The sequence below is a fragment of the Papaver somniferum genome, chromosome 3 (genome assembly GCF_003573695.1).
Source record: "Papaver somniferum cultivar HN1 chromosome 3, ASM357369v1, whole genome shotgun sequence".
In the NCBI taxonomy this organism is placed as follows: domain Eukaryota; kingdom Viridiplantae; phylum Streptophyta; class Magnoliopsida; order Ranunculales; family Papaveraceae; genus Papaver; species Papaver somniferum.
The window spans coordinates 164,137,568-164,159,125 of NC_039360.1; the positions used below are offsets into that span (position 1 = coordinate 164,137,568).

At 36.4% G+C, this 21,558-nt stretch overlaps 2 protein-coding genes across 2 annotated transcripts; both read left to right on the top strand.

Moving 5' to 3' along the window:
• The first annotated feature begins 12,326 nt into the window (after positions 1-12,326).
• Positions 12,327-13,893, top strand: LOC113360286. Its single transcript, XM_026603809.1, has 3 exons — positions 12,327-12,612; positions 12,666-13,105; positions 13,318-13,893. The coding sequence occupies exons 1-3, from the start codon at positions 12,327-12,329 to the stop codon at positions 13,891-13,893; spliced, it is 1,302 nt and encodes a 433-aa protein (XP_026459594.1).
• Positions 13,894-16,166: 2,273 nt separating this feature from the next.
• LOC113360287 lies at positions 16,167-16,820 on the top strand. Its single transcript, XM_026603810.1, has one exon. The coding sequence runs from the start codon at positions 16,167-16,169 to the stop codon at positions 16,818-16,820; it is 654 nt and encodes a 217-aa protein (XP_026459595.1).
• The last annotated feature ends 4,738 nt before the right edge of the window (positions 16,821-21,558 follow it).

Below are 21,558 nucleotides of genomic sequence, written 5' to 3' on the forward strand. Positions count from 1 at the left end.
CTGAAATCTCTAAACACCTTTCTTTTTTCTTTGGTATAGTCTTGTCTGCTCTCTCTGTACTTTTACTTCACTTATGCGAACGACTTCAAATCTCTCTTCCTGCTGGAGAAACTTGAGAAAGTTGCAGTTAATGATATGTTTAGAAAAAGGTGTAGAATTTCCACTTGATGGGGACGAAACTAAACACGAGAAAGTTTGATGGAGAAGTTATCAGAGAATTTGCCTTCTCTACTAACAGCTGGGTTTGACCTCAAGTTAAGTTTCTTACATTTCATATGCTATTTATATATGCTTACGTGCTGTTTGAAAAAATTACTCTAAGAATTTTCTCTCAGATTTGGTTAAGATGATTTTTGATGAACTCGAGGTTGGATTTTTAATGAATTTGTTTGAAATAGGTTAGCTTCAAAAAAAAAATACAAGGTTAGAAACGAGATTGATTGCTTTTTTTCATGATTTGGGGGTTTTCAATTGATTGGGTGTTTTCAACTGATTTGAGATTTTCAACCAAAGGGAGTTGTTTGTCTAATTTATTTGTTACTTGATTGATGGAAGCTGATTTTTCATTGACCCATTTTTTCTAATTTCTATACGATTTTTTTATTATTTGGTGCAGGTATGTCTTTGGGTATAAGGGCGTTCATATCTATCCAATGGATTTTGGTAATCCCCATCTCAGTTGCATTTGCCGGACAAGGTATATGAATATATGACGATTGCTTGATCTTTATCACTTATTGATCTATGGTGTCATATTCTGCTTTAAGGGAATTGTTTATCCTCTTTTTAAGTGGTAAATCGAATGGTTGAATTTAAGATTCCATTTTTTAGGTTCAAATTTTACTTGATTTAGATGATTATGCAACAAATTTTGGCCGAACATTGACAGCTTAAGTGACAAATTTTACTAACTTATGTGAATTGAATTGAGACGTACATTGTGACGAAAAATAGATTTAATCATAGAAAAATGAACCTGGTATCAATTTTTCTGTAGAATCTACTTATTAAGTGATTATTTAAGTAGAGGTAGATTTTTTTTGTTGAAAAAAGCAAGGTTAGGTTGTTAAAGAGTGAACACTTCGTGTATTTGGTGCGACAAAGATAGTCCATTTCTGTGATTAGCTAAAGCAACAATCTACTCATTAAGCCATTACTAACTATAGTACATGGGTTTCCCTTTGTTTTTTTTATCTTGGAAAAGGTAAAGCAAGTGATAAGCTAATTGAAGGCAAAACCCAGCTGAGAAGCGATGTTTGCTGTAGTGAGGGATATATTGAAAGAAATGGATGTCAATACTGTGAGCAGTTCTTGCACTGGCTATTTTTTCTTCTGTCTTTTTGTTGGTACTTGTAGGTCTAAAATCTTTAAATTGTCAGATCTCTAAACATATGGAAGCATCAATGAGGACTATTCTGTGATCTGAATTATGCTGAGATGCTTTAGTGCAGTATCTTGTTGTTAGCCTTTCACTTATTTCATCTCCGTGAAATTTGTAAACAGATCATCAGTGTGGGTACTCGTAGTTCTTATGGTACAATTGAACTAAAAGATACATCATCCTTCGTAGCATAGATGGAAAACCTTTAATTTGCTGAAAAACTTCATTGAGCAGTTGAGCCTTTATTCCATTAGAATACACAAGTAGCCCATTCAGGTGACTTTTCTTTAAGTTTCTGTTTTATTTTTGATGTGCGATTACGTCGAGTGAAATTGTTGAAATATATCAACAAAGAATATAGTTTTGCTAAGATCGAGAGTTTTGTTGAAATTGTAGAGTTAGATTTAAAGTTCTCCCAGCAAATTAAGATTGAGTTATGTTTTTTTTTTTTTTTTTTTTTTTTTATGATTGGATATGTTTATTGTTTATCATGTTAATCTTAGGTTGACTTTCCAATATGCCAAAAAATACTCGTAGATATAAGTGATAGGATGATAGTCTAAAAGTCACGTATTTGATGATGAAGGTTAGTTGTACATTCAATTAATGACTTGTGTGACCTAGAACTTCGTTAGGTTACTTCGCATTGTGGTTTGCTTCATGAGTCTGAGTTGAGAATTTAAAGGAGTTGAAATTTGAAAGACGAAGCTATATTGCTTCATGAGTCTGAGCTAGATTTTCTTTCCATACTTGAGCGTATATATTTGCTTTCTACTTTGAATGGATTTTAAGATTTACGCAGAGATGGAGGTGGAGATTATATGGTTTTCCAACACATATATAATGTTTGAGAGTTTTATTGGATTCCTTGATACATCTTATTTTTTGTCCTAGATTTCATCTGGTTTAGTGAAATATCGAACAATTTGTTAATCTGTGGTTGCATATATTTGTTAAGATGTGGTTACTTACATAAATCTTGCATTTTGGTTGCAGATTGTAATAGCTGGTCGCGTCCTTGACTGTCTGTCAACTCCAACTAATCCAGAGTTATTCTCTGCATTTGTGGGGTTTCGCCAACAACTATGCCTTGCTCACCTTCTTTACTCTAAAACTAAAATTTTGTTGAGCCGATGAATTACTGCTCCAGCGCATATTGTGTTTCTTCAAATGCACCAGCACTCACACCTTCATCCACTCAATCCAATATCATGTGTTCCCATTGGTGTGTGGTGAAAGTTTGTACTTGAGGTTCCTTTTGGAGCAAAAGATAAGTGAATGAATTTCAGAGAGATTGGAAGAGGGATGTATGAAAGGCACCCGTATTTTTCACGGTTTAGGAGTGATCCATATGCTGGCCATCTTGGGTTACAGGTGGCTCATTCGGATGTACTGTGAACTGGGAAGAGGAAAGCTGTCGCTGGATTTTGCAGATGTAACAGGCTGGACAGCTCTTCACTGGGCTGCATTCTTCAACAGGTATTAAAGTTGCTAAATAAATGGTAATGATCACTTGGTTATGGTGGAATTGTTGATTGGGCGCATTGGTTTATAAGTGCTAAGCCCTAAACCCAGCTTAAGTTTTGGCCAAACTTCTATCTAAGAACATTTTGAGTTTAAGACTGTAAGCTAACATCATCCTTTAGCAGTCAACAGAGTACCTTTATCTTAATTATACATTGTCACATAATAAATTTTTGGCACATGAATCTATTGATGAGGTTGCTGAGATTTTACTTCATTGGGTTTGGTCAAAAGTGTTAGATTAAATTGTTAATTTACTTAGATTTAACATTTTATCGATCAGGAAACATAAAGTTCATACCTTTACGCTGTTCTATATTTCGATTTCTTGTGTATTTTCATTAGTTATTGTTTTGTTGATTTCAATTTTTTCTTAATTCCAGCTGAATTCGGAGAAAGTTGCTTCCAGCAGACATTTAGCTACTTGGGTATATATCTTTTATTTTTCCTAGTTCAGTGTTTATATTTTTTTTCTTTTGTTAGCATCCAGGGGAAAGGTTTCAGGGTTGAGTTGAAGATAAACATGACTAAGAACAGTCTAACTCTTCGTTTTATGTTGCAGGTTCAAGTTTTATCCTGTCATCAACTTGGGTAGATTGAAGTCGTTTCAATGATGAATAAAGATTAGGTTCTTTGGCCAAGGTTAATATATTGTTCCCCGTGGGTTTTACATTCTTCACTTAGGCTTGCTATCATGTTTAAATTTCACGAATTTCATAGATATGGTCAATGGGAAACTTGGAAATCCTGAAATCATAAGTTGTCCTTGTGTTGATGGTAAGAATCTTGCTGTGCGAATTTCTGAGAACCAAGGGATTCATTAAGAAAAGCATTTGATGAGCAAATTGTTGGATGTTAACTTTGTCTTAGGTCTGACATTTGTTAATTTGAAGTCCTGTTATTTGTAACACCCTTTTTACATCTGTACATAAACTCATTGTTAAGGTACTTTATATTATCAAGTTAGCACTAGTTGAGCTTCTTATCTATTTGATTTTAATTGTGCATTCGTGATAGCAATCTGCACAACTTCCATAATCCTTAAGTTAAGGTCAGTGGAAAAATTATCTGATAGTTAAAACGACTGCACAAAGCTTATAAATCTGGAACATTTTTGACTTGGATTTTCACCCACAATGCCGGAGTTCAAGTCCGCCACATAATCTACTTGGTTGTGTTTAGAAAAGAATAATGGGAACAGTAGTTGCGATTAAACTGTTGCTGAAGTATTTAGGAACTAGCAGTTCTGAAAGCATTAGGCTACAAGCCTATGTTATGTAGTTGGTCAACATTTGTTGCTAAAGATTTTGGAAACAAACGAAAATTGGAGTTTCCATGTACATGTTGCCGAAGTATACAGGAACTAGCAGTTGCCTTTGGCTAGTTCCGGAAGCGTTAGGCTACTAGGGTATCTCATGTTGTTGACATATGATTGTTGCTAAAGACTTCAGAAACTAATAAAAGCAGTAGTTGCGATCAACTTGTTGCCGAAAGTATATAGGAACTACTAGTTGCCCTTGACTAGTTCCGAAATCCTTTGGCAACTAATTTTTTGGGGCAGTTGCCAGATTTTAGTGGCATTCTCTCAGGTTTTTTGTAGTGGACCAAATCCTAGAGAACTAAAAGGTCTATCGGTAAGCTTAACATCAGAGGTAAAATTCTAATCATCAAATAATGAAATTCATATCTACATATCTGGCAATGCTTAGGATCATATGTCATCGAAAAATTTCCTCCTGTCCAGGAAGTTTGCGAGAACCAATTCAAGGGTGACTCAAAATTTGTCCATGAATCCTTTGAATTTTAATAGTTTGGGTTGGTCTAAAATTTTAATATTGTGGCTTAAATTCATTTACTATCTGATTTGTTCTGATAATTGAGAATGTCAGCCTCTTTTCGTCTCTCTATTCTCTTTTAATCTTTGTCTCTCACGATCATGTTTTTCTTATAAATTTTCCTTGAAATTTTTTCGATTGTTTTCCAGGTAGTTATTTTTACTGATTTGAGTTGATTCTCTCAAATTATTTCGAGACTGGATGGCCTTGATTGAGTGGTAAGTAAGCAACTTCTGCTTCTTACGCCATCGTTGCTGAACATAGAATATAGATGGTCGTCGAAATACATGCGATTAGTGAAATTTTCTCAACTCTTGATTAGTTTTGCAGGTACGAATTTTGATTTGTTGGATTCAGTAGCATGAGAGATAAATGGTGCAGGGAACTGATTTTTTATTAGATATTTTCAATATTGTTTGCCGCTATCCGGGGGGTCCTGGGGGGCGTAGCCCCTCCCGGCTGTGTTCGACCTGACAAGTCAGGTCGTGGGGGTCTAGGAATTATGGACTAATCTTGAGAACAAATACAAGATTTCTGAAGAAAGCAACAAGAGATTCTTGATTTCCAACTTCATGGACTTCAAAATGATTGACAGTAAGTAAATATTTTCCCAGGTCAGTGAATTTTTACTCATTGTTAATCATCTTATGGATGCTGGATTTGAACTTCTGCCTGCCTTTATTGTCGGAGTCATTATTGCTCGTCTTCCTCCATCTTGGAATAGTTATAAGAAGAAACTTATGCATGTCGAAATTGACTATGATTTAAAAGGTCTACAACGTCGTCTTCGTATTGAAGAAGACTCTCGTAGACGAGAAATTAAGGATAGTTAGCAAACTGAAAACCATTCTAAGGTTAATTCTGTAGACGCTTTGAAACCTAAGAATGATACTCAGTTTAAGAAGCAACATCCCAACAAGAAGAAGAAGCGCGATTGCTACTTCTGTAAGAAACTTTGCTCGTGACTGTCGTCTCAAAAAGAAACAACAAGGACAGAAAAATGAGGCAAATATAGTCGAAGAAAAACTTGTTATTGTAGTGCAAGCCGCCAATGCCGTTTCTAATAATGAGAGTTGATGGTGGTATGACAATGGTTCAACTGTCCACATCTGTAAAGATAGACATCTTTATAAGACATATGAACCAGTTACTGGTGAAGGAAACGAAGTTGTCTCAGCAAAAAACTTACACAGCAAAGTGATTGGCAAAGGCATTGTTGAACTCTCGTTTACTTCGGGAAAGACTATTAATCTTACTAATGTGTTACATGTCCCTGACATTGTGAAAAACCTTGTCTTTGGAGACCTTGTTATGAAGGCCGAATTCAAGACGACTTATAAGTCTAGTAAGTTTGTATTGTCCAAAAATGGTGTAGTTGTTGGCCAAGGATATGCTTGTAATGGGATGATTAAGCTTAATTTAATATATAATGGTTTTGCTTATACTGTTGACTCTGTTGATTTATGGCATGGTAGATTAGGACATCTGAATTATGGTTCTCTTAGAAACATGAAAAGATTAGGATTAATTTCTGATTGCAACTTTGATAATGTTTCTAAATATGAAATCTGTGTGCAAGCAAAGATACATAGAATATCTTTTAAATCTGTAGTTAGAAACTCTACCTTGCTTGAAGTAGTGCATACTGATGTTGGTGATTTTAAATCTCACATGACTCGTGGTGGAAACAAATACTATGTCACTTTCATTGATGATTATACTAGGTATTCTTATACTTACTTGATGAAATCTAAGGATGATGTCTTTAACATGTTTAAAATATACAAAGCAGAAGTAGAGACACAATTAGGACAGAAAATTAAGATTTTACGTTCTGATCGTGGCGGTGAGTATTTTCCTAACGAATTTAAATTCTTTTGTCAAGAGCATGGTTTAATTCATCAATTTACTGCACCATATGCACCTCAACAAAATGGTCTTGCTGAAAGGAAAAATAGAACTTTGGTAGAGATGGTTAATGCTATGCTTATTAGTTCTGATTTGCCTAATTTTTTGTGGGGTGAAGCAATGTTATCTGCATGTTATATTTTGAATAAAATTCCTTTGGAAAAGAATAATGTTTATCCTTATGAATTGTGGTTTAATAGGAAACCAAACTTGAGAAGACTTAGTTTGGGGTTGTTTAGCATATGTTAGGAAGCCTGATCCTAAAAGACCTACGTTAGGAAATATGGTGTATAAATGTGCTTTTGTGGGTTATTCACTTAACATTATTACTTACAGATTTTTAATCCTTGACACTTTTGAGATTATAGAATCTGTAAATGTTGAATTTTTTGAGAACTTGAATAGGAATAGTTCTCAAATGCAACCCATAGAAAACCTATTGTTACCTACTCTAGAATCTGTAAAGACTAATGACAATGATGAACATACTTCTCCTACTCGAAACATAGAAGATTCTTCTGAAATTGTAGAAGATGTCAAACCTAGAAGAAGTAAGAGAGCAAGAAAAGCAACAAGCTTTGGTCCAGAATGGGTACAATATCTTGTAGAAGGTAGTAAGAATGAAATTATTAGTGTTACTAAATATGTTATGCATGTTGATGATGACCCTAAAACCTATGCTGAGGCTATGAGTTCCAGATATGATAGTTTCTGGAAAGAGTCTATCAATGATGAAAAGAATTCACTTTTGACTAACGTTACTTGGATATATTGTGATTTACCTCCAGGCATAAATCCTATTGAATGTAAATGGATATTCAAAATAAAGATGATTGCCGTTGGTTCCATCGATAATTTTAAAGCCAAATTAGTTGCTAAGGGTTATAAGCAAAAACATGGAATTGATTACTTTGATACATATGCTCATGTTGCTCGCATCTCATCTATTTGTTGTTTAATTGCACTTGCTTCTATTCACAAGTTAATTATTCATCAAATGGATGTCAAAATTGCTTTTCTAAATGCTGATTTAGAAGAAGAGATATATATATGGAGCAACCTGAAGGTTTCATATTGGCAGGCCAAGAAAAGAAGGTTCGCAAGTTGGTCACATCTGTTTATGTCTTGAAACAAGCTCCCATGCAAAGGCATGAGAAGTTTGATAAAGTATCTTTGTCATACGGTTTTGTTGTGAATGATGCTGATAAATGTATCTATAATAAGCATGATAGTTCTTGATGTGTAATTCTCTGCTTGTATGTTGATGATATTCTTATTTTTGGATCTGACATATCTCGTATTGAAGAAACAAAAATGTTTCTTAGGTCTAACTTTGACATGAAGGATTTAGGATAGGCTGATGTGATCTTAGGAATTAAAATTCTAAGAAAGGGGAATGCATTGGTTTTAACCCAATCTCATTATATTAAGAAATTTCTCAAGAAGTATGGTCATTTTGATGACATCCCAGCCGTCACTCCTATGGATCCTAATGTAAAGTTAATGAAGAACATTGGACGTGCTCATAAACAACTTGAGTATTCCAGTGTTATTGGAAATCTTATGTATGTTATGCATTGCACAAGACCGGACATATTCCAAGCCGTGGGAGTGCTATGTCGTTTCTCAAGTAACCCAGGAATTGAACACTGGAGAGCAGTTTCAAGAGTGTTGGCTTACTTGAAGGGAACCATTGATTATGGTTTGCATTTTCAAGGCTATGCCTCTGTATTAGAAGGATACATTGATGCTAATTGGAATAATGTAGAATCCAAATCTAAGTCGACTAGTGGATTTATATTTACATTAGGAGGTGTTGCTGTGTCTTGGAGTTCCAAGAAGCAAACCTGTATTTCTGATTCAACAATGTTGTCAGAATTGATAACACTTACAGATGCATGTAAGGAGGCATAATGGCTTAGAAATTACTTAAGGAGATCCCATTTTGGAAGAAGCCAACTCCAGCAGTCTTGATTAATTATGATAATCAGGCTACGATTTTTAATGTCACTAACAAGACATATAATGGGAAGTCAAGACATGAAAGTCTTAGACATCAAATTGTGAGATAACTACTCAAGAGAGGAGTAGTTTCGGTTATCTTTATTGAATAAAAGAAGAACTTGGTAGACCCATTCACAAAGAGTCTACCAAATGCAATGTTTTCAATAAAATGTGAGGAGATGGGACTAAGGTCTGTGAAGGAAAGTTGATCACCTATAAAAGAAACCCAACCTATGTTTTGAAAAAGATAAACAAGGTTCAATGTGGTACCAACAAGTTATGGAAGTGGTCATGGTGCACTAATAATAAACTTCCCATTTCAAATTAGTGTTATGGTTATGCAAGAAAAAAGGATGGATGAAAATCCTTAATGAGTCTATAATTGTTTACAGGTGTATCGCAGAAGCACCTTAGAGACTTACCTATATGAGTATGGAAATCAGGCCGTTTCATAAGAGAAAAAGACCGCTCTCTGAGTTATTCATGAATTCAGGATAAGCACAAGGCCATTAATGTGCTGGATACATAACACACTACCATAAAAATCAGTATGTGTGGAGATTCTGATATTATCACATGGGGTACTTGGTTCAAGACTGGTTTCACCACTGAACCTCGATAAGGCTTTGAATTTCTTACACTAAGTGAAGGTTCAAATCCAAAAGATACATATCATTTATGTATTGATTTAGACGAAGATGCTTATTTGCCAACTAAGTGTGAACTACGTTGGCTTGATCCCACTCGGGTACTAGGCAGTCACTTTGGTGATGCAGCCACTCTGATTTAAAAGTTTTTATTTTGTTTTTGTGTTTTTTCAATTTTGAAAATAGGGGGAGAATGTTAGATATTTTCAATATTGTTTGCCGCTATCCGGGGGGGGGGGTATCCCCTCCCGGCTATGTTCAAGAGACACCATTAATGGATTTTTTTCGGTTAATGAATTTGAAAACCTATTCGGTTTTCCAGAAATTTCCACAAAACCTATCTGTTCCCATAGGGTTTCTTCAAGAGACACCATTAATGGATGACCGTTGAAAGCGTCTGTTCGTGATGGAAAGACATCATGAAAAGGAATGAATCCCTCTTTAAATAGTGAAGGCTTTCTCCTATTTCTATCATCAAAAACTCTTTCTCTCTAAGCATCTTCAGAAACAAATACAGTGTGTTTTTGGTTGGGTCAAGGAGTACAACCTTTGAATCCAACAACGTTGTTAGGGCTTTATTGTATCCTGACAACAATATTTCGCTGATCGATTGTACTCGCCAATTTCTTGGGAAGGGTCAAAATAATTGTTGAAAAGAATCGCAAGGCGTTGAAGCTCCAGCTATAAAACATTCTTTTCGTCATTTGTTTTCATCCTCTATTACCCTGAATTTTCTAACATTTTTATGGACGCAGAAGTGCTACAGATATTTAACACAAGTCACCCTACGGGTGGAAGTGCTCGCTGATTCTGAAGATCTAAGCGAGTATTCCTTCTGTTCATAAGGGTATTGGATTGGCTTGACTTCCAGCCACGATGGACAGAGAATATCGGGGATCCATGGAAGTTTATTGGTCTTCTATTACTCTTTGAACAGCATAGACATAGGTAGGTTTCTGTATTTCCCAGCTACTAATCTGTTGGTATCTTTTCTCATGATTTATTTAACTTCCCATGTATAGATTGAGCAGAGCTATCTTCCTTAATTTTAATTATTTTATCTTTCAATTATTATTAAATGATCAACAAAAAATTGGCAAAGAAACGGGACACCGAGGAATCGAAATCGAAAACGACGTCCCCCAAATCCATCATTACCATGACTTAGTACGCCAAAGGCGGTTCCCTTTGATGCAAATGGATGGGTGTGAATACCAAAAATTCTTCTTATACTGTTTTTTTCTTCTTATTTTTTCGGTCAGCCTATTTATACTGTTATTTGATTGTCTTACTTAGTCCCATGCTTTACATGAGACTGAATCTTTGACTTAGAAAAGAGAAACCTACAAGAAAATTTCTCTGAGGTATAAATGCAAACCTACAAGAAAATTTCCCATGCATGTAAACTTTGAGTTACTATAAATGCAAACTCTGGCTACACTAAATATTTGAAACTTTTGATATTAGTTCCAAGCCAGAAAACGTCAAGCACCGATGGAGCAGATGTCTCAAGTAGTTATTTCATATATTTTTTGTCAGTGTAAAAAATAAAATGTTGCACCGTATATTATAACATTTAGCGTTTGAAAACTTGCTAAAATTGCAAAAAAAAAAATTTAGCTTCTTGGGATGGTGCGTGTCATAGTCTCTTTTGTGCTCTAACTCTCTTAATGGCACCCTGTCTGTCCATATAACTCTTTTGTGTGCTGTAATAACTAGGATAGGGATAGGTTAGTGTGTGTCCGATCAGATAGTGACATGTGTATACTATCTGACCGTTAGAGTTAGGTTAATGATTTCCATTAAAAGTTGTAAGAACCTTCTCTTCTTCCTTAATGAAAGTTTATTGTTAGCTAAAATAGAAAAGGCTGTGTTCGTTAGGAACCGGAGTTACAATTCCTGGTAATTGGTGTCCGATTTGTACTGAGTACAGTACATTTGGTATCAGAGCCATCCTAAAATTCCACCATGGGAGCTTCCGATCCAAAAACAGTGAAAGATCTATTTGAAATCATTCAACGAGACCGTCAAATTATCGATGAAAAATTCAGTACCTTATCTACTGAATCTAAAGCAACAACGGAAACCTGCAAGGAGACAGCCGAATCTGTCAAAACTCTTACTACTCAGCTTGCAGTGTTACTCAGATCATCTCCACCACCATCTGGATCGGGTGTTCAAGATCCAATCAATCATGGCGGCGACTATTTTCACAAGAATAATCCAGTCTTTGGTACCTTCCTTCCTAACGCTTCAACCCAACACCTAAATCGAGCACCAAAGCTTGATTTCCCTAGATTTGACGGCGACAATCCGAGGGGTTGGATTCAAAAATGTGATCATTATTTTTTTCTGCACAACATCGAAGAACAACGTAAAGTGGATATTGCAGCCATACATCTTGACGGAAAGGCAGATAAGTGGTTCTTAAATTTCCAAATGGGTCATCATCGCATTCTCTGGTATGATTTTTCTCACAGTATTTGATATAGATTCGAAAATCCGGTTGATGAGAATTTTGTTGGGTCTTTTAATAAACTGATGTAATTGAATTCTGTGGAGGAATATTTTGACCAATTTGAAGCACTTAAGGCCTTAATGCTTGCCCATAATCCATCCTTGGATGAACGTTATTTAATTTGAGCTTTATCAGTGGCCTTAAGGAAGAGATTCACAACTCAGTTTTATATGTTTAACCCTCAATCTTTGAGTTAGGCTTTTTCATTAGCCGGAATGGAGGAACACAAACACCAATCACTCCCTTAATTCAACAAACCCACTTCTACGTCGTTTTCTTCACCAAATTTTCCTCCCAAACCCATCATCACTAATGCCAATTTGTCTAAATCGGCACACACCACCCCAAAATCTTACTCTCCTACTAACACAAAACCTTCTTCATCTTCACCAATCCTGCGAAGGTTAACACCAGAACAAATGCATTGGAGGAGAGACAAAGGTATGTGTTACAATTGCGATGAAGTTTACAAGTTTGGACACATTTGAAAAGGAAGACCACAACTATTTATGGTCCAAGCTGAACATTCTGATACTCAAGACACTGAGACGGATGAGGAAGTATTTGAGGAAGCCGTCGAATCTCCAATGGAATCTGATATGGAGATTTCACTCCATGCTCTTACTGGTAATACTAATGGTGATACTATACGTATTCCTGTTTTTCTTAAACGCCAATCTATATCTATCCTTGTCGATACGGGTAGCACTACTAGCTTTATTGATTGTGCCTTAGCTGCTAAGCTCAATTGTAAGGTGGAGCATACTGCACACATGTTGGTGACAGTTGCAAATGGTGAGAAAACAGTCAGCACAAGCACTTGTCCACAACTTTGTTGGACTATGCAGGGTCTCGTTTCACAGAAGACTTTAGACTGCTACCACTTGGAGGGTGTGATATGGTCTTAAGGGCTGACTGGTTGCGCAAGCTAGGTGATGTGGTATTTAATCTTTCTAAACTCAACATTTCTTTTCTTCATGATGGGAAACAGATCACCTTAACTGGTACTCCCTCCCCTCCCTCCTTATTATCAATGAGTAGTGCAGCTGTTAAGAATTTTTTCACCAAAACTGCACATGGGCTTATTGGTCAGCTGTTTTATGTATCTACTTCCACTCCTACACCTTCAGCCCCTCCACCTTTGTTACCACTTCTTAATGAATTTCAAGACATTTTTGCTGAACCCACCTCATTGCCTCCTCATAGAGCTTTGGATCATTATATTCCCTTGAAACCTGATTCTCAACCACCTAATCTCAGACCCTATAGGTGCCCTTATATCCAAAAGGTAGTAGTTGAGCAACTTGTCGAGTAAATGCTTTCTTTTGGCATTATTCAGCACAGTCATAGCCCTTTTGCTTCTCCCATTCTCCTAGTTAAAAAGAAAGATAACTCTTGGAGATTCCGTACTGATTACAGAAAGCTCAATAACATCACAATCAAAGACAAGTTCCCTATGAATTACTAGATGAATTAAAAGCGTTCATGTTCTTATCAAAGATTGATTTACGTGATGGCTATCATCAGATCTTGGTGCACCCTGCCGACATCCACAAAACTGCCTTTAGAACTCACCATGGACGCTATGAGTTCAAGGTCATGCCATTTGGTCTTACAAATGCACCAGCTACCTTCCAAACCCTTATGAATGATATTTTTGGTCCTTATTTGAGGAAGTTTGTCTTAGTCTTTTTTGATGACATTCTTATCTACAACACTTCCATGGAAGAACACTTGGAGCATTTAAGAATCGTCTTTTCTCTACTCAGACAGCACCAGCTTTTTCCAATGATGTCTAAGTGCAGTTTTGGTCAGTCCCAGCTGGAGTATTTGGGCCGTATTATCACCACTGAAGGAGTATGTGCTGACCCACAGAAAATTGCTGATATGTTGAGATGGCCAACACCTACTTCTATCAAGCAATTAAGAGGGTTTTTGGGGTTAACAGGCTATTATAGAAAATTTGTCAGAAATTATGGCACTCTCAGCAAGCCTCTCACTGATCTACCCAAAAAGAACTCCTTTCATGGAACTCAGATGCTACTTCTGCTTTTGAGCAACTTAAAGATGCAATGACATCTACACCAGTACTTTGTCTACCAGATTTCTCTAACACTAGTAAAAAAATGATGTTCAGTAACAGTTAAAAACTGTTACTGTATTATTTCTGTAACGGTTTTAGTTTTTTCTGCGGTGTTACTAAAGCCCTTGTTACGGAAAGTTTACAAAACCTGTTACGGAATGACTATGGAAAAATGACTCATAAATTCTAAAACTGTCACTGTTAGTAGTTTTTGGTAACCGTTTATTCAATATGTGTTACTGAATAATTGTTGCGGTAACTGTTTTTCATAAAACTGTTGCTATTGTTTGAGTAACTGTAACAGTTTTATGAAAATTGTCATAAAAAACAACATAAATGTAAAACTTTATAGTGAAACTACCACCACCTCCACCACTAGCGACGCCACCACCTCCAACACAAGCACCGCTGCAACCATCACCACCATGCCCGCCACCATCAGGCCACCATTCCACAACCATAAGTTGGGCTTCTTGAGATTGAAATATAAATTTTATAAAATTACTCTTCACAGGATTCGACCTTGAGACCTATTACACCTGTCTATAACTCTTGAACCACTATTCCATGCTTTATTTTTGGTTAATGTTATCCATATAAAATATTTATCCTCATTAAACAATAAACTATCGACCTCCACCACAACCTTCGTTACCACCACCTTCGTTGTCACCGCCCACCTACAACACATTATACTGTAGTATTTCTACATATCATACCACTTGTTTATTATTTTTATTAGATTTGAGTTTCTATTAAACCTAAGATAACCATCCATGATCTAGTGCACGAAATTGAATCAACAAGTAACTTGTGTCGGTCTAGAGGTAGGTAATCCTTTTGAAATGGATTCCAGATAACTAGTTATGTAGATAAATAGTAACAGTTGTTTTATAGAAATGTCATGATAAGGTCAACTATAGTGACATATCAAATCTGTTACAGTAACATTGGTATATGGTAACGGTTAGTATAAAAAAATGTTACGATGATTTCAACTACGGTGACATATTAAATGTGTTACAGTATCATGGGTATATAGTAACAGTTTGTCTAAATAAATGTCACGATAATGTCAACTACAGTAACATATTAAATCTGTTACAGTATCATGGGTATATAGTAACACTTATTATAAAAACTGTTACAATATACAACCTAGAAAACATTATGTAACAGTTCTTACAAAAACTGTTACCGTTATTTAACAACCTAATATTTAGTAACAGGTAATTTACGAACTGTTACCTTATGAAAGCTTGAACTGTTACTAAATGTCACTTTTCTACTAGTGTAAGCCATTTACAGTGGAGAGTGATGCTAGTGATGGTTTCCTTGGTGCTGTTTTGACTCAAGAAGGAAAGCCAATTTCATTTTTTAGCTTAACACTGTGACCCATAGCAAGGGCCGTATCCACTTATGAAAAGGAGTTTCTTGCAATTGTTAAAGCTGTTCCAAAGTGGAGGCATTATCACCAAGGGACCAAATTCATCATTCAGATTGATCACCAAAGTCTTAAATACTTTCTGGAGCAGAAGATTACAACAGTTTTACAACAAAGATGGTTAATGAAGCTGCTTGGCTTTGACTATGAGATTAGATACAAGAAAGGCCAGGAAAATATTGTTGCAGATTCCTTATCTAGAAGACCACTTGGGGGGGCATTCTGGCATGCAGGACACTTATGTCAGGGCTAAAAACCACTTATTTTGGCCCAAGATGAAGCAATACATACTCCTTTTTGTAGCTGAATGTGATGTGTGTCCGAGAAACAAAGGAGAGAGTTCTTTCCCAGCTGGTTTACTTCAACCTCTGCCTATTCCTGAACATGCTTGGCAGCATATCACTATGGATTTTATTGAGGGCCTTCCCTTAAGTGATAGGAAGAGTGTCATCTTGGTTGTGGTGGACAGAACTCACCAAATACAACCATTTTATTCCTGTCCAACACCCCTAGATAGCTGCATCTGTGGCCAAAGTTTTCATGAATCAGGTATTTAAGCTCCATGGCCTTCCCTCTTCAATTGTCTCTGATAGGGATAGAGTTTTCACTAGTCACTTTTGGCAAGATCTATTTAAGTCTTTGGGCACCAATTTAAATCTCAGTACAACCTATCACCCCCAAACTAATGGCCAATCAGAAAGGGTGAATTCTTGTCTAGAGTCCTATCTAAGGTGCATTACAGGTCACAAGCCAACTCAATGGTCTCACTGTCTCTCCTTATCTGAGTGGTGGTACAACACTAGTTTTCATACTAGCCTCAAGATGTCACCATTTCAAGCCATGTATGGTTGTCTCCCTCCCCACATGGCTTTTCCCTCAACTGCAACAACTACAATAGCTGTTGTAGAAACTTATATGAAAGAAAGAGATGCAATGCTAGATATCCTGAAGGAATCTCTTCATAAAGCTCAAGAGAGGATGAAATTTTATGCTGATAAATCCAGAGTTGACAGGGTATTTGCTGTGGGAGATATGGTTTACTTGAATCTCCAACCATATAGGAAGGCTTCAGTCTCCTTAAGAAATTTTTTTAAGCTGTCAGCCAAATTCTATGGTCCCTTCCCTGTGGTGCAGAAAATTGGGTCAGTGGCATATAAATTGCAGCTTCCCTTAGATGCCAGAATCCATCCTGTGTTCCATGTGTCTCAGCTGAAAATGCCCATTGGTAAGACGCATATTCCATCACCTTCTCTTCCCATTGTTGATCATGCTGGTGAAATTATCATGAGGCCTGAGAATATCCTTCAATCCAGAACCATGCCGGTTGGCAAACAACTTCATCGTCAAATCCTCATCCAATGGACCAATTCTTGCCCTGAAGATGCTACTTGGGAAGACCTCACTTCCATCAGATCACACTACCTAAATTTTATCCTTGAGGACAAGGATATTTTTCAGAAGAGGGCCATGACATAGTCTCTTGTGTGCTGTAACTCTCTTAATGGCACCCTGTCTGCCCATATAACTCTTTTGTGTGCTGTAATAACCAGGGTAGGGATTGGTTAGTGTGTGTCCGATCAGATAGTGACATGTGTATACTATCTGGCCGTTAGAGTTAGGTTAATGATTGCTATTAAAAGATGTAAGAACCTTCTCTTCTGCCTTAATGAAAGTTTATTGTTAGCTAAAATAGAAAAGGCTGTGTTCGTTAGGAACCAGAGTTACAATTCCTGGTAATTGGTGTCCAATTTGTACTAAGTATAGTACAATGTGCTCAGTTGGGTATTACACGAATGTTGACTATTCAAAAATATTAATGTTGAATTGCTTTGTATTTACACGAAATTTACATGCAAATTTTATCGGATAAAAACTGCAAAAAAGTTCTATTATTGAAAACCATATTTTTGATTTGGTATGATGTGGTGTCGCGTCTCTTCGTGCACTTTTGATTTGGTGTTACAAGTGTTCTTGAGGCTTCTGGACTCATAACCGACGGGGTGAGGAGAAGCTGAGCCACACCAAATCAATTGGGATAGGGCGAGGCGAAACCGAGCTTTACCAAATCAAATTGGGACGGGACAGGACGAGGGGAATCCGAAGCCGAGCTTTACCAAATCGGGATGGGACGAGGCGAGGCGAAGCCGAAGCCGAGCTTTACCAAATCATATCGAGAAGGGGCGAGGTGAAGCCGAGCTTTACCAAATCAAAAATATGGTTGAAAGAGAGAGGCAGTGATGCATTGTATTTGTAGTTGGTGCATAACTATGTTATTCTATTTGTAGTTGTAGATTGAATTGGTGAACCAAGTTGGCGAAGCCGCCCGGGCGTAGCACGGGCACAAAATCTAGTCATATTAAACAACAGATGATCATTAGCTCGAGAAGAAGATAGAAGTATTGCCTCTTTCAAAATGTCCTCTAAAACTATAGTGACAAGTTGTCGAGGAACTTGATTTCCAAACTCTTCAAAAAGAATTCTGCCATGGTAAGAAAACTAAGACGTGGGAGATACCCAATAGCTGCTGGAAGTTGTAAGTATTCACCTTAGTAGAAATGTATAAACAATTATGATTTTATAATTTCTTGGAAGCTATTAGTACAAATATTTAATTTATATTTATTAATGTTGTTTGGGTTTTTGATGATAGTAATATAATGGCAATGGAATTCTTACCTCCGATTAGAATAAGCCAAAGTGATTGATGACACCATTTCCATGAGTCTGACAGAGAGCATAGCTGCAAAAGGAAAGAAAAATAAGTACCGCAAGAAAAACTTCATTGTTCATCAAAATGTAAATGTAAATGGCTAATAGCTATCCTGGTAGTCTTAAAAGTGAAGTTTTCTGCGACGAAGAATATATATATATATATACAATCTACCTTGTACTGCCGCTAGCTGGTGATACAATTTAGTCCAGGGCATGGAGCTTCCAATTCACCCTCATCATCGAGGTAAGGAAAACCTAAATACTTGGTCGTTAAATACTGAAGATGCATACTGAGATGTGTGAGGTTGGGCTTCTTCTGGCTATTAAACTTACTAGTCTTTCATATCCCGTACATCCAATTTGCTCAGAGAAGCAATTGAACAATTTTTTGTTCTGAATCTTACACACTAACCCACAGAACGAATTTCAACTCTTACTATTTGAACACTAACCATCTCAATAATGCTACTACTGCTTTCTCCACTTGATAAAAATGGCACTGTGTTTCATATTCCGCTTTTTCAAGCATGTAGCATTTATCGATAGGTTGACACTGTACATATAAACTCAAGCTGCCAATTCACACTCATCATCGAGATTAGGATCACCTTGATACCATAGGCAGTACTTGGTAGTTAAATACTGAAGATGCATATTGAGATATGTGAGGTTGACTTCTTCCTGCTATTAAACTTACTAGTCTGTCATATCGTGTAAATCCAATCTGCTCGGAGAAGCAATTAAACATTTACTTGCTCCTAATCAGTACATATAAACTTAGAAATGATGTGATCAAGTGCACTAGGAAATCTCTCACTTTCAAAACCTCCAGTTATCTTGTTCAGTTCCCATCCCAATTGGAGTTTCTAAACCAAGGCGTGTGGTTCATAACATGCTTGGTGACTTGGGTGCAATCAAAAATCCATTGGGATGAGTTCAAGGGTATACTGGTAAATCCCAGAAATTCCTATAAATCAATCAAGCCCTAAAACTTCGGTAAATATTCAGTGAGGGTGGAGGCTAGCAGTGTTAGTGTGGCGGCGTTCAGGAAAAAAAACAGTCACCGAAATTCTGCTGCTGAGAACGCGCCGTTATCAGATTCAGATGGATCTGAGTTTTGATATTATGTGGGAATCTTTTCACATAGCTTCTAGATCAAAGGTATGATCTAGAAGGTCTGAGTTCTTGTCTCTGATTTCCATCTAAAAGATGGAATTGAATCTTTTCGCCGTTATCATACCGAACCACCAGTCTCTGAGTTCTTGTCTTGGTAAGATCTGTAAAATTAATGATGTTTGATATTTTGATTGTCTTAGCCCACAATATTGATATTCATGTTTTGGATTTTCTATGCAGGGAAGGTCTTATGTATATGTGAGACTGCTTCAGTGTTATGTTTCTGTTTGGGAGAATTGAGTACTGACCTTACGACCAATGTTGGGTACTCTCATTTGTTGGAATTTTGCGATCATTGACATGCCACAACTGTTGTAATCATTGAAATGGTAGTCATCTGCTGAATATTTATAAGATCTATGCTATAATCATTGACCTAGAGATGTTTTAAATGTTTTTCTTTTTGTAAGTTTAAATAAATAATTTAGACATTAGCTACTCGCTCAGAACCTCAAAAGCCAAATTTTTTCTAGTTAGCAATAAGATTAGGACAAAGGTAACATTTTAGGATGTATTAATATCTCTGATTCCGGACATAGAAAAATTGGTTAATTTGGAGCTTAAATTTCAATTGTTAGATAAATTTTTCATGGTGAACCTTATTGAAATACTAGTACCATTATCTAGCTTAGATTCAATTCATCTATAAATATTGTTAGTTTTTGGTGATAGTTGGTTATCTCTGATTCCGGACATAGAAAAATTGGTTAATTTGGAGCTTAAATTTCGATTGTTTGATAAATTTTTCATGGTGAACCTTATTTAAATACTAGTACCATTATCTAGCTTAGATTCAATTCATCTATATATATTGTTAGTTTTTGGTGATATTGGTTATTTTGGTGCTTGATAGAGTCTACATGTCAATGTTATTTACATTTGAATCGATATCTCCCTGCATTCTTTTTTCCCATGTCACTCCTATATGCTATAGGACTCGAACATTGTTTTTTTTTTTTTTTTTTGATCGACAAAGGTTAAAGATAGATTAAAGACCTACAAGGAGTAGGAACACAAGCTCAAGAGCTACAAACTTACAACCCCAAAGAAAAAGACCAACAAGCTCTCAACAAAACCCAAAACCCCAAAAAGACACGCGCAACAAATATTTTAATAACTAAAATAAGTATTCCAATTCGTGATGATTGAATCAAGACTAAGACCCTTCATAACCTCGTCATTGCGAGCCCAGCAGTAAACTTGAGTCTTCACCTGCTTGATGACCTCAGTCACATTAAAATTGATGTTTTCAAAGACTAAAGCATTCCTGGACTTCCACACTGTCCAACAAATGGCTGCTGGTATGAGAGGCCAGAGCTTCTTACCAACGGGATGTATTGCCTTCCATCTCCAACTTTTGATTATCGCGTCTATGCAGTTCAGAAAAACCCAAAGGAGACCAACTCCAGCAAGAAAATAATTCCAGACTCGGGAGGAGGTCTCACAGTGAAAAAGGAGATGCGAGACTGATTCTACGACAGAACAGCACAAGAAACAATCCTTAACAAGAATCTTACCTCTCTTATAAAGAGTATCCAAAGTTTTGTGAAATACCAACCAAAAAAAAACCCAATTTTGTGTGGCCATACACTTAAGTTTAATGTTGCACCATGGTTTTGTTTCTCCAATTCCAAATAACAGGATTTGACACTAAATTTACCTGACTTATCGATATCTATTAGGAAATAATATATGAGAGTCTATATTTAGGAGATATGCACATTAAGTTGTGAGAGTTTATGTTAGGAAAGTGTCTATGTTTAGAGTTTGATCTTAGTTAGGAAAGTGCCTTGAGTGGTCGTCAAGTTTGTGAACAATATAAATAGGCTGTTGAGACATGAAAGTTGAGATACCAAGATTATTATCAATGTAGTCTTTTACGCTTCCGCATTTATGCTCTCCTCTCTCTTGCTCGATCCTTAACATGGTATCAGAGCGAGGTGAGAGGAAGAGAGAGGAGATGAAGAAAGGTTTAAAAAAAAAAAAAAAAAAAAGTTAGAAGAGTTTTTCCGTTTAGGGTTTAAAAAAAAAAAAAAAAAAAAAAAAAAAAAAAAAAAAACGGCGCAAAGTTCTAAAACTGGTGTTTGGTTTTGCTTGAAATTAAGAAGACGTAAGGTATGTTGCTGCTCCAAAACCCGTGGCCTGTAAAGCCATGTTGCTGTTTTTCAAAGGAAGGAAGATGCTGTCATGAAAGCAAGGTTACTGTTCGTAACTTGTTGGATTGGAGAACAAGTTTTGGTCGCTGTTAGATCTGTCAAAAGCAGTGATTCAGTGAGGATGGATGCCGTAATAGGATATGCTGCCAGTTGTTTTTCTTGGACGATTG

Bases quoted from the DNA above. Each gene is read 5' to 3' on its own strand.
- LOC113360286 (XM_026603809.1), top strand. From the start codon at position 12,327: ATGGTCCAAGCTGAACATTCTGATACTCAAGACACTGAGACGGATGAG. The intron at 12,613-12,665 runs GTGAGAAAACAG...TGGACTATGCAG, and splicing joins GTTGGTGACAGTTGCAAATG to GGTCTCGTTTCACAGAAGAC. The intron at 13,106-13,317 runs GTAGTAGTTGAG...TTCTTATCAAAG, and splicing joins GGTGCCCTTATATCCAAAAG to ATTGATTTACGTGATGGCTA.
- LOC113360287 (XM_026603810.1), top strand. From the start codon at position 16,167: ATGTCACCATTTCAAGCCATGTATGGTTGTCTCCCTCCCCACATGGCT.